The 14404-nt window shown below is 37.9% G+C and overlaps 1 protein-coding gene across 4 annotated transcripts in view; it reads right to left on the bottom strand.

The window, feature by feature from the left end:
- Positions 1 to 14404, bottom strand: part of Ythdc1 (YTH domain containing 1) — a 31545-nt gene extending 17141 nt beyond the window's left edge. For all 4 annotated transcript variants that reach the window (XM_005359414.3, XM_005359413.3, XM_005359412.3 and 1 more), the window contains exons 1-4: positions 14041 to 14404; positions 2711 to 2812; positions 1641 to 1966; positions 1110 to 1527 (exon numbers count right to left, since the gene is read on the bottom strand). In XM_005359414.3, the coding sequence (XP_005359471.1) occupies positions 1110 to 1527; positions 1641 to 1966; positions 2711 to 2812; positions 14041 to 14068 (874 nt within the window). In that variant the 5' untranslated portion in view covers positions 14069 to 14404. The remainder of the gene's footprint in view (positions 1 to 1109; positions 1528 to 1640; positions 1967 to 2710; positions 2813 to 14040) is intronic.

Genomic DNA, 14404 nt, shown 5'->3' on the forward strand with positions numbered 1-14404 from the left:
CCATTAGTAAAATAAATGATGGAACAAACTTCCTCCAACTTTTTACATCAAATCTAACTATCATCTATTCGGTTAAATACGTCTTTAAAGACTTCTCTCAACTGTATAAAAAGAAAGACAAATACTTAAATCCTCGAACCCACTACTCAAGTGAACACAAGGTTAAAAGCACTTCAGTTTCCAACTGCTACAAAGCAACTGGTAGATTACTGTCATTGCAATGACCTACTAATAGTAAAATTCTGTAATATAGATTATTTAATTAGGTAGCTCATCTGATCTGATATCATCCTGACAAGAAATACCCATGAAACTATAAGTTCCTCTTTTTGCTGTGACCCCTGAATCTTTCTTCAGCAAAGGGCACCTTGTTCTTGTGAGTAGGCTTATGTTTTATTCCATAGATTAAATAGCATAAAGGGAGCTCTCTGCCCCATCTAACTTCGGAAGAGGTGACTAGGGCCTCTTCTCTCCCTCCCCTCCTCCGTCTGTCTCTCTCCCTGTATCTCTCCCTCCCTCCCCTTACCCACTGAATAAACCATAGCCAAACCCTCAAAAAAAGAAAAGTAGTATTAAAGAGATAACCTCTTACCCAGTCTTTCTAACAAGATATTTATATTCTTTTTCATCATAAATCAGCCTCACACCTCTACAGGCTCTCAGTCAAGTATTGAATAAAAAGAAAATCTTACATTTTGGAGAAAAAAGAATGTACTTGTTTCTTTGGCTCTACTGTCACATGATAGAAATGTAGGGGCATTCTACCATGAAAATGACATAATAATTAGTGTAAAGATTCCATATGAATATACACCAAATGCATATATATCTGAAAAAAGCTACTGTCAGTGATGAAAATATTAAGAACCTATAAAACTAAAGCCTGAAATACTTTCATATAAACAAACTTGGACTCACACAAATTTATACTTTAGCCAGGAAATATCCTGAAATCTATAAATTTTACTTGAAATTATTGATATTCAGGGAAATGTAACTAAAGATAAAAGGTAACAAAACCCCTTATCACCCCAAATCCCTCAAAAGGGAAGAACAAGCTGTCGTATTAAGAAAAAAACAAAAACAAAAACAAAAAAACAAAGCACTACCTGAGCCATCCGTTCCTGACCCAGATCTGACAGATCCATCTGTGAAGGAAACAGACTCAGAACCAGAATCACTGGCCTCACTCCGGGTGTCATAATCATTTCCTTCTTCCTTCTGATCTCTCTCGTCCTGTTCATACTCTTCTTCCTCCTCCTCCTCCTCTTCTTCCTCTTCATCCTCCTCTTCCTCCTCTGCATCTTCATCCACTTCCTCATCATCTTCTGCATCTTCGTCTACCTCTTCATCTTCCTCTACATCTTCTTCCACTCCTTCCTCCTCATTCTCAGTGTTGTTGCCCTGTTCATCAGAAGAACCACTGCTCCCCGTCTCATGGTCAGAGCCATATTCTTCAGAGTTTACTTCTTCCTTTGAGGATTGGCTGGATCTGCTTGCACGTCTATCAACTTCAAGTCCAATTCTCTGATGTTTAAAGAAAAAGGGAATCAGCAGTCATTAATAGACAAGGTCAAGACGAGTAAAAGTTCTAAAGCCTCAAAAAGAACTGCTTTATTATCTGCAATAACATTTACTACCTCAGAACCATCTGGTGTAGGAGACTTGGCCCTTCTTTCAGAATCCCTTTTCCGTAGACAAGTTTTTTCTGGTTGAGTCTTGTAAGGTTCTCTAGAACTACTTGACAGACGAATTTTCCGATCAGCATCTAGACGCTTGTTCCTTTCAGACCTTTGATATTCCTCATTTTTATATTCTGTAACCGACTTTCCTTTTGTACTAACTATTCTTTTATTATTGCTAACGGATGAGCTCAGTGGTTTAGAAATCAACTGCCTTGAATGGATGGAAGGCTTTTGTCGCTTGCTGTCAGTACATTCCATTCGTTCACTTTTTCTTTTTGATCCTTTAAAATACAATTTAAAAAGATAGATAAAAGTATTAGTGTTAATCTATTAATTTCACCAAGATTTACAAATAAATGTATATCAATCAGTTATAGGGAAAAAGTACAAAAATAAACAGAAAAATGTCAATTCTTTAAAATACCTCCTAAAATATCTTAATTCCAGAACGAATTTAAACAAAACAGCTTTCCAACTGCCGAACTAAAAGCCCATTATTTGAAAGGCTTTAAATATTATTTTCTATGTGTTTTGGAACTGTATGTATTTGTGCCCCAGTGTGTCTGGTGCCTGCAGAGATCAGTAGCAGGTACTGGATCCTCTGTAATTGTGAACTGCCAAGGGAGTGATGGAAACCGATCCCTGGTCCTCGGCTAAATCAAGTGCTCGTAAATGCCAAATTATCTTTCCAGACTTTTTTTTTTTAAGTGTTTTTATTCATATGATTAGGGTCTGTTATGAAAAAGTTTACTGAGGGCTTTTAGTACTAAAAGCCAAGGAACAAGTACAAAAGCAGAGATTTTTCTTAAGAAACTGAATTGAGCTGGGTGCTGGTGGCACACGCCTTCAATCTCAAACACTTGAGAGGCAGAGGCGTCCAGATCTCTGAATTCAAGGCCAGCCTGGACAGGCTCCAAAACTACATAGAACTGTCCGGGTAGGGGTTGGGGGACAGGGGATTGGGGGGGGGGGGGTTGAATACCCTACTTAAACTGTGAATTTTGACAAAAATCACAGATTCTTACCTTTTTTCTCATTCTTATCCTGTTCACTCTCTGGATTATAGAGTTCATCATCCTGTTCTGGTACTTCAGTCAAAATATCATCTAAAACATTAAGTTCCCCATCTGCAAACACATTTAAGAAATAGAAAAAAAAAATCAGTATTATTAATCATTTACTTTTTTTTTTTTGGTTTTTCGAGACAGGGTTTCTCTGTGGTTTTGGAGCCTGTCCTGGAACTAGCTCTTGTAGACATAATCATTTACTTTTAAATACTTATAAAAAATCATTTATTTTGAGTAATTAAGAATGCTCATGGGGGCTGGAACAATGGCTCAGAGGTTAAGAGCACTGGCTGCTTAACCTGAAGTCCAGAGTTCATTTCCCAGGCACATGATGGCTCACAAGCATCTATAACGAGATATGGTGGCCTCTTCTGGTGTATAGGCATACATGCCAAAACACTATGTACATAATAAACGAATCTTTAAAGGAAAAAAAGTCCATAAGGGATGGGGGAATTGTGGAGAGAGCAGGAAGAAGAGAGGGAGAAGAAACTGAGATTGGTATGTAATATAAAGACTTTTTAAAATTTTTTTAAAAAAATTGTTCATAACTTCCAAAGAGCTTTTACTTAAGGATCATTCCCATTAAACAATAATGGATATACATATAGTTCTCATCTCTCAAACTAGAAGCATATCATTTAAGGTATGAAAAGATGGTACACACCAGTTGGCGCAAGTAATCAAAGTTAGCATCACCAAAAGGACATAAATCACCATCACAAAAACTCCAAATATGGCTCACTTAGGTCAGAATAGTAGTTTTGTGATATTAATATCCAAAATGCATAATTTGAATGTGTATTATGAAACACACACACACACACACAAACCCCATTTCATCATACAAGAAATGAGACAAACACAGCCGTATCCAAGACTGAGTCTTAATTTTGTGATTATAACATGCTTAAGGAAATTAAGTACTTAAGGGTAAAGATGCATCATACCCATAGCAAATAGTTCAAGAAAAATAAAAAAATACAAGTCTGCAAGCATATACCCACAGATTCAATGAAGACAGATCAACCTGAAAGAAGAATGAATGCCAGAGAGAAACACAAATGTGACAAATGGTGAAGTTTACAGAATACACTTGGAGTACACAAGGTACTACTTCAGTAAAGTCTTTATTCATCTGAAATTGTCATTAAATTAGTTTTAAGAATAAAAACTACCGAGACTGACTGAGCAGGGGATATTCAAACTCCAGACCAGCCTAAGCTACAAAGCAAAATTAATCTACTAAAAAACCCTCAATATCTGCAACCTGATAATAAAAGATTCAGTTTCTCAGAAAGGCAACTCTATCTAAACTGGCATATTCCAGGCCCCAAAACGTAGAACAATTTTGATGGCCAACCCTACAACTACTCAGATTCAGAACCAGGGTTTTGACTTGGCCCACCAATATCCACCTGGCCTGGATGGAGCATGTGATGGGGACAGTACTGGTAGGATCGCCATAACACATAACAGGATATTCAAGGAGTCCCACATAGATAGAACCAGAGGCCTCGAAGCAGACCAATGACTTCTTCGCAATGAATACTTGCATGTAAAGACACATAAATAAAAAGATTTGCTATGTGACTTTGTGCCACACTAGTTTCCATGATGAGATTTTTTTCCTTATTTTTCCTCTTACATTTTATTTTACTGAGGGCAGGAGGTTGCTTGGGCAGACACAAAGGGTCAGAAAATGAATGGAACTGAGATTCATGATGTGAAAGACACAAAGAATAAAAAGTTAAAAAAAATAACTTTGCAAATTTACAATAAAAACAAACTATACAGTCATAAAACCTGATGAAACAATTATAGTAAGCAACAAATCCCATTTGAAGCAGTGAGGTTAATAATAACAGGAAAAGAAAAAGGGCTGAAGATACCTGTAACAGTTAACACAAGCAATAATAAGAGAAACAACGTTTCTTTTGTTTATTTGTTTAAAATAAACAAAAATGCTTTCCATTGAAAGATGAAAAAATAAATCTGTTACTGGCATGACTGACTTCTTTGGGTGTTATGAATATTTATCTGTACTTCACTTTTCTAAAATGAAGAAATAAGTCATATTTCTTCATTTACTCTTAGTGAAAATCAAAATATGTTGAATAAAAAGGAATATATCATCTCGTGTTTTCACATAAAGATCCTTCAAGATCAGAATGATGATGGAAAGTGCTATTTTAGACACTACCTTCTAAAAAATAAATAAATGGGATAGGGGCTGGAGATTATGGTTTCGTGGTTAAGAGCATGTGTTGTTCTTGCAGGACTTGGATTGTTTCCAGAACCCACAAGGTGGCTCACAATCAATCTTAGCTCCAGTTCCAGGGGTTCCAACACCATCTTCTGGCCTTTGTGAGCATCCTGCACACCATGAGGTACACAGATATACAAAGCACTCATATACATAAAATTAAAAATCTAAAACAAACAATAGTTTTCTAGAAATAAGCCAAATCTAGAAAGATGCTTAATAATTACCTGCTCAAAGTTCTTTTATCAGTTAAAAAAAAAAGTGCCATCAACTAGTTTTGAAGGAATGAAATACATTCACAGAAAACTGAAAAACTATGAAAAATACAGACTATTGAAAATAGACAAATCTTTTCATAAAATTAATTAATGAGAAATAACCCCCCAAACAGCATTACATCTCATAAGCTCACTAAAAAAACAAAAAAACACACAATTTAAATTTCAAAGGTACACCCACATCATAATTCCTTATAAAAAGCAATTTTACAGTGTAATGTTTTTAAAAATTTCAAATTCGGGTACTGACTGCTGTTTCAGATAATGTCTACAAACTTCCAAGATAAATACTAACTATGCAATGCCTACTTAACATCTTATTGCTAACATTTCAGCACCTTCACTATATGACCATATGAAATAAAGAAGGCAGAAAGAATTAGAAGCTCAGGATTACAGTGGTGGTTCAGTGGCTAAAAGCACTTTTTCTTTTTGTTTGTTTTTGTTTTTTGGTTGTTCGAGACAGGGTTTCTCTGTAGCTTTTGGAGCCTGTCCTGGAACTCATAGAGATCTACCTGCCTCTGCCTCCTGAGTGCTGGGATTTAAAATGTGAGCCACCACCGCCCAGCAAGCACTTCTTGCAGAAGACCAGCATCTGTTCCCAGAACCTACATGGCAGCTTACAATCATTCTTGACTCCAGTCACAGGGATGGATGCCCTGTTCTGACATCCACAGGCATCATGCAGAGTACATAGATTTCCATACAGGCAAAAACACTACTACACATAAAATAAAACTTAAAAAAAAAAATTTAAAAAAAGAAGCCAGAGGATTAAAGGCACAGGTGGCCATGTCATTAATCCCAGCACTCAGGTGGCAGAGGCAAGTGGATCTCTGTGAATTCAAGGCCAGCCAGGTCTACAGAGCAAGTTTCCAAGGCTACCCAGAGAAACCCTATCTTGAAAAATCAAAAAAGAAAAGCTAGCCAAAAGTACTTACATAGAGAAGGTAAATATGAGTCGGGAGTTCAAGCTTCCAAAATCTACAATTAGATGAAAAGCAGGACAGAACACGAATGCAAAATATTTTTAAAAAGTAGTATGAATTTCAAATTAATTGTGCCCCAAACCTTGGCCTTGTATAGCCAGAAACATTTAAAATTCACTTAATCCAGAAAACCAATCTTCCTACTTGAGTACAGTTTTATTTGTACTATAGTCTATAACAAGCTAAATACAGGCTTAGCAAAATTTGGCAGATAAGTAATGTAACCAGGAATTGTTGTGATTCACAAAGCTTTTCTAACCCTTAATAAAATGTTTTGCTATACCCCCGATATAAATGACTACATTTTATCTTCTCTATCACTAAAACCACTAATGTATTAACTGAAATAAAACAGGAAACTAGGAAATGAAGAAATTTAGATTATCTATTCTATGATAACTATGAATTGGGAAATCAAGTCTTTGAAATCTAATTTTCCCTACTTCTAGCCTGACACTATTAACAAACACACAATTCAATTAAAAATTTGAAAGATACATGTGACATGAAAGAGGAAGAGATGGAGGAAGGGCTATGAGAAACAATGAGATAGGGAAGATATGAGGGGAGAATCTAACAAAACACACCCTTATTTGAAAATGTCATGATGGACTGGAGAGATGGCTCAGCGGTTAAGAGCATAGCCTGCTCTTCCAAAGGTACTGAGTTCAATTCCCAGCAACCACATGGTGGCTCACAACCATCTGTAATGGGGTCTGGTGACCTCTTCTGGCCGGCAGGCATACACACATTGTATACATAATAAATAAATAAATATTTTTTTAAAAAAAAGAAAATGTCATCATATCTAATATCTTACATGCCAATCAAAAAGAAATACAAATAATCATTGAAGAAAGGAGGCTTAAACACCTAAGGAGTGTTTCAACCTACAAAACCTTTCCTTACCACAGTGAGATCTTAAACCTTGTCCCTCAGGCTCTATTCTATCATATTTAAAATCTGGTTCAGAGCATAAATCTATTCAATAAATACACACAAGCCCCAATTATCTGAAGATGCTATAAGACAGTAACAATCATTTTCCATTATTGCTCATATTTCTGAGACATCACCTGGGATCTATCAGAAGTTTAGTCTGGTTGACAGTGAGGCTAGAAAGGTGTTAAGAATGGCTCAAATATTTTTGGCTGAGAAAACCCAAAATATCTAGAGCTTCTTGGGTTTTTTTCTACAGTCACTCAGTCACTCTTCCTTATGGCCGCTCCAGCATGGGTTAAACCTCTCAGCATTATGTCCCAACACAGAAAAGTAGACAAACCAATAAACGCCTACACAGGTTTGGAGAGATAAACAAAATTCTTTACTGTTGAGACAAATATGAGCGGAAGATGTTTTCAAAACTAGTAAATACCCTTAACAGTAGGTAATATATAATAATTCAAGCTGGTTCCTCTGCTGACTGGTTGTAAAAAGTATACTTTATATACACTTCATTTTTCAACTTAAAATGAACTAGTTATAAAGGAAACAAACAATGTCATGCTACTGTCCTTAAAGATCCTTGCCCTTAAATAATCATCTCTAATATTTAAGGATAAAAAATAATTATCTTCAATGTAATTAAAAAATTATTGAGGGCTGGAGAGATGGCTCAGAGGTTAAGAGCACTGGCTGCTCTTCCAGAGGACCAAGTTCAATTCGCAGCAACCACATGGTGGCTCAAAACCATCCTCTTCTGGTGTGCACACAGAATACTGCATACATAATAAATAAATTTTTAAAAATAAAGTTTTTGTTTTGTTTGTTTTTTTTAAATATTTATTTATTATTTATTATGTATAAAATAGTCTATCTGTGTGTGTGTGCCGAAGGCCAGAAGAGGGCACCAGACCTTATTACAGATGGTTGTGAGCCACCATCTGGTTGCTGGGAATTGAACTCAGGACCTTTGGAAGAGCAGGCGATGCTCTTAACCACTGAGCCATCTCTCCAGCCCTGTTTTTTTTTTTTTTTCTGTCTTTCAAGAACAAGGTTTCTCTGTAGCTTTGGTGCCTGTCCTGGAACTAGCTCTTGTAATCCAGGCTGGCCTCGAACTCACAGAGATCCTCCTGTCTCTGCCTCCCTGAGTGCTGGGATTAAAGGGCATGTACCGCCACCGCCCAGTTTAGGACAATTTTCTTTAAATAAATTTTCCATCACTTTGCTTAGCATTATTGATATTCTTTACCACAGACTTTGAACTGTAGGTTTCAACCTATTAACCATGTGGGGTTACTGACACTAGTAAAGAGTAATGCACAATAACCACAACTTAAAATGAGAGATGGCTCAGTGGTTAAGAGCATTGCCTGCTCTTCCAAAGGTCCTGAGTTCAATTCCCAGCAACCACATGGTGGCTCACAACCAACTGTAAAAGAGGTCTGGCGACCTCTTCTGGCCTTCAGGCATACAGACAGAATATTGTATACATAATAAACAAACAAATAAATAAATAAATATTAAAAAAAAAGAAAATGAACCTCAAGTATTTCTCACAGTACTTACTATGTCACACCAATATTTTACCTTGGTTATGAACATACTACATGCATACTTTGCAATTGTGTGTGCCATCCTACAACACAACTGAGGTCTTTTCGTCTGCACTCAAAAATTTACGCTTATAGAAATATATGGTTTTCTTTCTTGGGAAAAATGAAGATGTTTTCCTACAGCCATTCCTTAGCATGTAAATATCAAATGTACCTTTAGATTGTATTAGAATATCTGATTTTTAAAGCTGTTTTCTGACTTGCTGATTTGTATATCACAACTGTTAAGTGAAGCTTGGCTTGGGATTAGGATAACGATTTGTGAAATGACCTAAACACATTTCTGCAGTACAGATTTATGCAAAATGGCATTAAGTGTTCAACCACTTCTAGTATCATTCACTCAGGATTTAATTCTTCATGTAAAACTAAAAAGAATATAGCTTATCTGATTAGTATGCAAATTTGCTTGTCTTTAAGAGTAAAATTAAATTATCCATAAATATTTGACATATATATATTTTCTATGTCTATACAGTCAGGGTCACGTAAGCATATTTGATCAAGGGTTCACTAGTGATAAAAGTTTAAGCCCCTTTTTACATACATATGTAATACGTATAGATTTAGTTACTTCATAGAACAACAGCCTTACCTAAGAATACTAACAGTAAAAGGAACTTAAGTTGGTGAACACCAGCTTAAAAATTGTAAGGCCATATAATTCATGTACTGTATAATCCTATTTTGTGTGGGGTTAAAATAAACTTTTCAGTTTTTCCTTTGATGGCTATACAGAAAACTAGACCTAAAATCATTTTAAAGCATCTAAATCTGTTTCAAAATTAAACTATCACAAAACAAATATTTTATTTCAAAATGTGGACAATGCAACTAAAATTAGTTCAACAAAACAGATTTCCTTCAAGAGTATTTCTATTTAGAACTAAGGTTCAAATCTACTCAAAGGATGAATATTAAGAGTCAACAGAAGAACTAAGCTACTGGATGCTTTGTCTTTAAAAGGGCAGAATAATTGGGTGGTGGTGGTACACCACCTTTAATCCCAGCACTCGGGAGGCAGAGACAGGAGGATCTCTCTGAGTTCATGGCCAGCCTGGTCTACTAAAACTAGTTCCAGGAGAAGCTCCAAAGCTACGGAGAAACCCTGTCTCGAAAAAAAGAAAAAAAAAAAAAAGGAGTCAAACATTTAACATAAAAATACATGGGCAAAAACAATTCTAAGCAATCACTGTAGACTGTTAACAAAATCCAAGTATTGTTATCACATCCTGCAAATTTTCATTCATATTGGCAAATCCAAATTTTATTTAGGACAGTGTTACTTTTAAATGCTGCCTCAATTTAAGGAAAAAAAAATTAAAAACAACTTAATTACCCTCTTAAGGAAGACAATCTGCAAATGTCTTCTATTTACATTACTTTTCATATATGGAATGTTATGTTACTATTAACAAACTGAGTTTGAGGTAAAACTACAGCTTTCTAGGTATAGGAGGCAAAACAAAACAGGAATCACTGTTCTTAGAGCCTTGTTTCCATCTCAGAGAGATATTAAACGCAACAAGGCAAGTAATTCTGCTTGTCGTGGGACTTTAGATAGAAATAAGAACAGGATTCTCAAGGTAGACTAGCCTTAGATGGCTATGTTTTGTACAAAGAATTCTGAAATAAAATACAAAGAATTTAAGCGCCTTAACTAAAATCTTAACTCTACATAAAAAGATCATAAACCTTAACTGAAGAGAGATTGGTGTAGTAATCCTCATCTGGGACACACAACTCGATCACATTAGACTGTAGGCCAAACAATACATAATACTACTTATTTCAAGGTTCATAATCAGATTAAGAAAATGTTAAATGCATGTTTTCAAGCCCAGGCAAGGAAATTCACCTCTCTTTTCTCTTCCGTTCACTTAAGTTTCAGGGAGGTAAAACAGGATGTCTGGAAATCTCACTTTTGTTATAATGCAAAGTACATTTCCTTATATTAGGATAATCCCTCAGCTATTTCAGTTATTAAAAACTACCATCCTAAACTGGGTGGTGCTGGTGGTGGCACATGCCTTAATCCCAGCACCCAGAAGGCAGAGGCAGGCGGATCTCTTTGAGTTTGAGACAAGCCTGTTCTACAACAGCTAGTTCCAGGACAGGCACCAAAGATACACAGAAAAAAGCCAACACCACAAAACAAAACAAAAAAAACCACCCTTCTGATTGTGTCAGTGTTTTGCCTGTATGTATGTATGTGCACCATGAGGCCTGGTGGAGGTCAGGCATTGGAATCTGGAAATGGAGCTAAGGACAGTTGTAAGCTTATATGTGGGTTCTAGGAACCAAACTAGAGTATTCCCAAGAGCAACCAAGTATACTTAGCTGCTGAGCCATCCTTCCAGCCTGCAAACTATCATTCTTTTAATAATGTCCAGAGACTTAAAGAAACCTCCCCTCAATATTTCCCACCCTCTATAGCATCAATTGACACCTAAAGATAGTATATTAATTTTCCACTTACTTCTGCTATGGGTAAACTAAAACAAGACCCAAAATGGGACAGGGGGTGTATACCAAACACAAACTGTTTTACGGAGCCTTTCTTCAGGTAACTAGTTCACAATACTGCTGACCACAACATGTATACAAGTGGATGTATATCTACGTACACAGTTAGTTGTGTGTATATATGTGTATAACTAAAAACTCAGCTCTCAACTTTACACTGTAGCTCAAATAAAATTCATGCAAAATTTTACTTTAACAAAAAACATGTGCATTTCTTCATCCTACAGAAAAATGAAGGGATGTGGTTCAGTAGTAGAGTATTTGCCTGATACACAGTGGGCACTTTGTTTCCCAGCATCCTCAAAAAGGCAAAACCATGAGGTAGCCGGGCAATGGTGGCGCACGCCTTTAATCCCAGCACTCGGGAGGCAGAGGCAGGCGGATCTCTGTGAGTTCGAGACCAGCCTGGACTACAGAGCTAGTAGTCACAGAGAAAGCCACAGAGAAACCCTGTCTCGAAAAAAAACCAAAAAAAAAAAAAAAAAAAAGGCAAAACCAACAACAAAACAAAAAGCGCCACAAAACAGTCAACTCTGATTATTTCAAATTTACTGTTTGGGCAAATTGTCAACCTGGTAATTTGTCCAGGTAGCAAGGATTTATGACGAATTATGGAATTAATGTGTTTATTACAAAGCCCAATTTAAGAATTCCTAAGACTCTTTAAAATTCATTCTGATATTAACACACAGGAGTTGCAATTTTCTGCTACCTGAGACTTGTTTTTGATCAAGACTTTCCAAAACATAGGGATTTATTAAATTTAAGTTTTGGCAAGACTAGAGGGCACAGTTTTATAATGTGCTGTAAAATATGTAACAATATTTAACATTCTCAATTTTCCTTGTTCAAGTGTTACTTACTGATTCTAATTTTGCCTATAATTCTTAAGTGTCTGACAATGGTCAAATGGAACTAAGTACTTCCAGTAGACTACTAGCTGTTTGCATAGAAAAAATAATCTTGATTTTTAACTGTAAAAAGAATCCCTTGAACCAGAAAATGTAAATGAGAAAGCATAGCTTAAAAATTTAAGTTTTAAGTAACTATTTCTAATAATTCTAAGCACTGATGAAAAGTGATACCACTACTTCTCAATAATACTTTATGTGTTTGGACTGCACCTTCCCTAGAAAGTACATTTCTAAAACCAAATGATCATTACTTTTTTTCACTTTCCATTACTGTATATTATTCATTTTTCTAAGGTATGTCCACTTTAAGAGGCAACACACTGACCACTGAATCTTTGTCACTGTTGTGTTTGGTTCACTTTGCCTAACTTGAGAGCTACTGGAACCCCATACTTTTAAGTCAGAAATTTCATTGTGACAACCAAAGTTTGAATGAATCTTTAACTGTTGATAATTGTTGATAAGATGACGTTAAGATCTTTTTTAAACTGACTTCACTATAATTTAAAAAAGTAATTTCTTTATTTGCTAACAGAATTCTTTGTTCACATTCTTTGAGGATGTCGCAGGGGCAATTCTGGGGTGCTAGTTTAAGGATAGAAAATAAAACTGCAATTAGTAGAAGAATTGCTTAAGGAGGAAGAGCTGCCAGACACCTTTAATCCCAGCACTCAGGGTGCAGGGGCAGGCAGATCTGAGTTCAAGGCCAGCCTGGTCTACAGAGCAAGTTCCATAACAGTCTGGTGCTAAGGAGAAACCCTGTCTCAAAAAAAAAAAAAAAAAGCAAATGACAAAGGCATTATCTCACACATACCACTTCCACAGCTCGTCTTTATGCCAAGGCAATTCACTGAAGCATACCTACTGACGCTGATCAGAAAAACCCAAAAAGCTTCATCTAAGTGAACAAATCTCCATCTCAAATTAATGAGCCACACAGAGGCTTGAGGAGTATACGGCAGCAATTGTGTTTTATTTTATTTTCATCATACTAACTATTCCAAGACTGGTATATAGCTCAGGCCAGCATCCAATCCAGACCACTCTCCAGCGAACGTCCTAATCTGGAGCCTACAGCAGCAACTGTGGTCTCTGGAAAGTCAGAATTTTAGAAGAAATGGCATTTTATCAGCACAAGCTCTTCCAATTTATCTCTGCAACTAATCTGCACCTATGTATTCCTGGTTGTACATTTTTAAAGGGTATGTGCACCGTATTTCTGGGTGATGAGCTGACAGGATTTGGGGCGGGGTTGGGGGGGCATGTTATTTTCTTCTAGCATCTTCCTTTCGAAAGTAAGCGCTCAAGGAATACAACACGGTTCTTTGTTTATCTAAGAAAACAGAAGTTACTTTCAGGTATTTCTCGAAATCCATAATCCACCCGTATCATTTAAACTGGCCTAACCATTAGTCTACCAACGCTACCTATGACATAATTTTCGAATACGTCGATCAGAAAGATAGTTCAGAAAAGACGCATGACATCCGCATAATCCTCCTAGGAAGCGAGCGTGGGGACAGGCCCCTCGGAGCAGGCCCGCTCCCAACCGCTCCCGGGACGGCTATAAGCCGAGTCTGAAGTGAGGTCCGGGCCGAGGTGTGAGGCCCCACGAGGGGAGGACGCCAGGCCCGGCCAGGACTCCCGATCGCCCGCTCGACGCCAGGCCCGCACCTCCAGCCCCGCCCGCACGCCCGCCCGCACGCCACGGCTCCCCGGTACCCTCGCCGGCCGCCCGGGGTCCCATCCTCCGCGCTCACCTTTCTCCTCCCGGCTGTCGGCCGCCATGGCTGCCCTCCGGCTTCCGCCGTCGCCACCGCCGGGACGCGAGTCGCGCGGGAGCCGCAGCCGCGGCCGCAGGCGCACCAGTCCGTCCGTCAGTCCGTCCGTCCGGCGGGCCGCGCGCTCCGGCCTGACCTGCGCCACTCAGCTCCTTACGTGCACCCGGTCTCCCGGTCTCTTCTTCTCCTCCTTCCCGCCTTCCGCGCTGGCCTCGGGCGGCCTGGCCTTCAGCCTTCCAGTTGGGACTAGGCCACCACGGCGACGAGGGGGGAGGAGAGAGGAACAGATGGCGACGGCGGGCGGCGCTAAAATGGAGCCTGCTTCCGGACTGAAACAATCCCG

Source organism: Microtus ochrogaster, linkage group LG1 (assembly GCF_000317375.1).
Source record: "Microtus ochrogaster isolate Prairie Vole_2 linkage group LG1, MicOch1.0, whole genome shotgun sequence".
NCBI lineage: Eukaryota > Metazoa > Chordata > Mammalia > Rodentia > Cricetidae > Microtus > Microtus ochrogaster.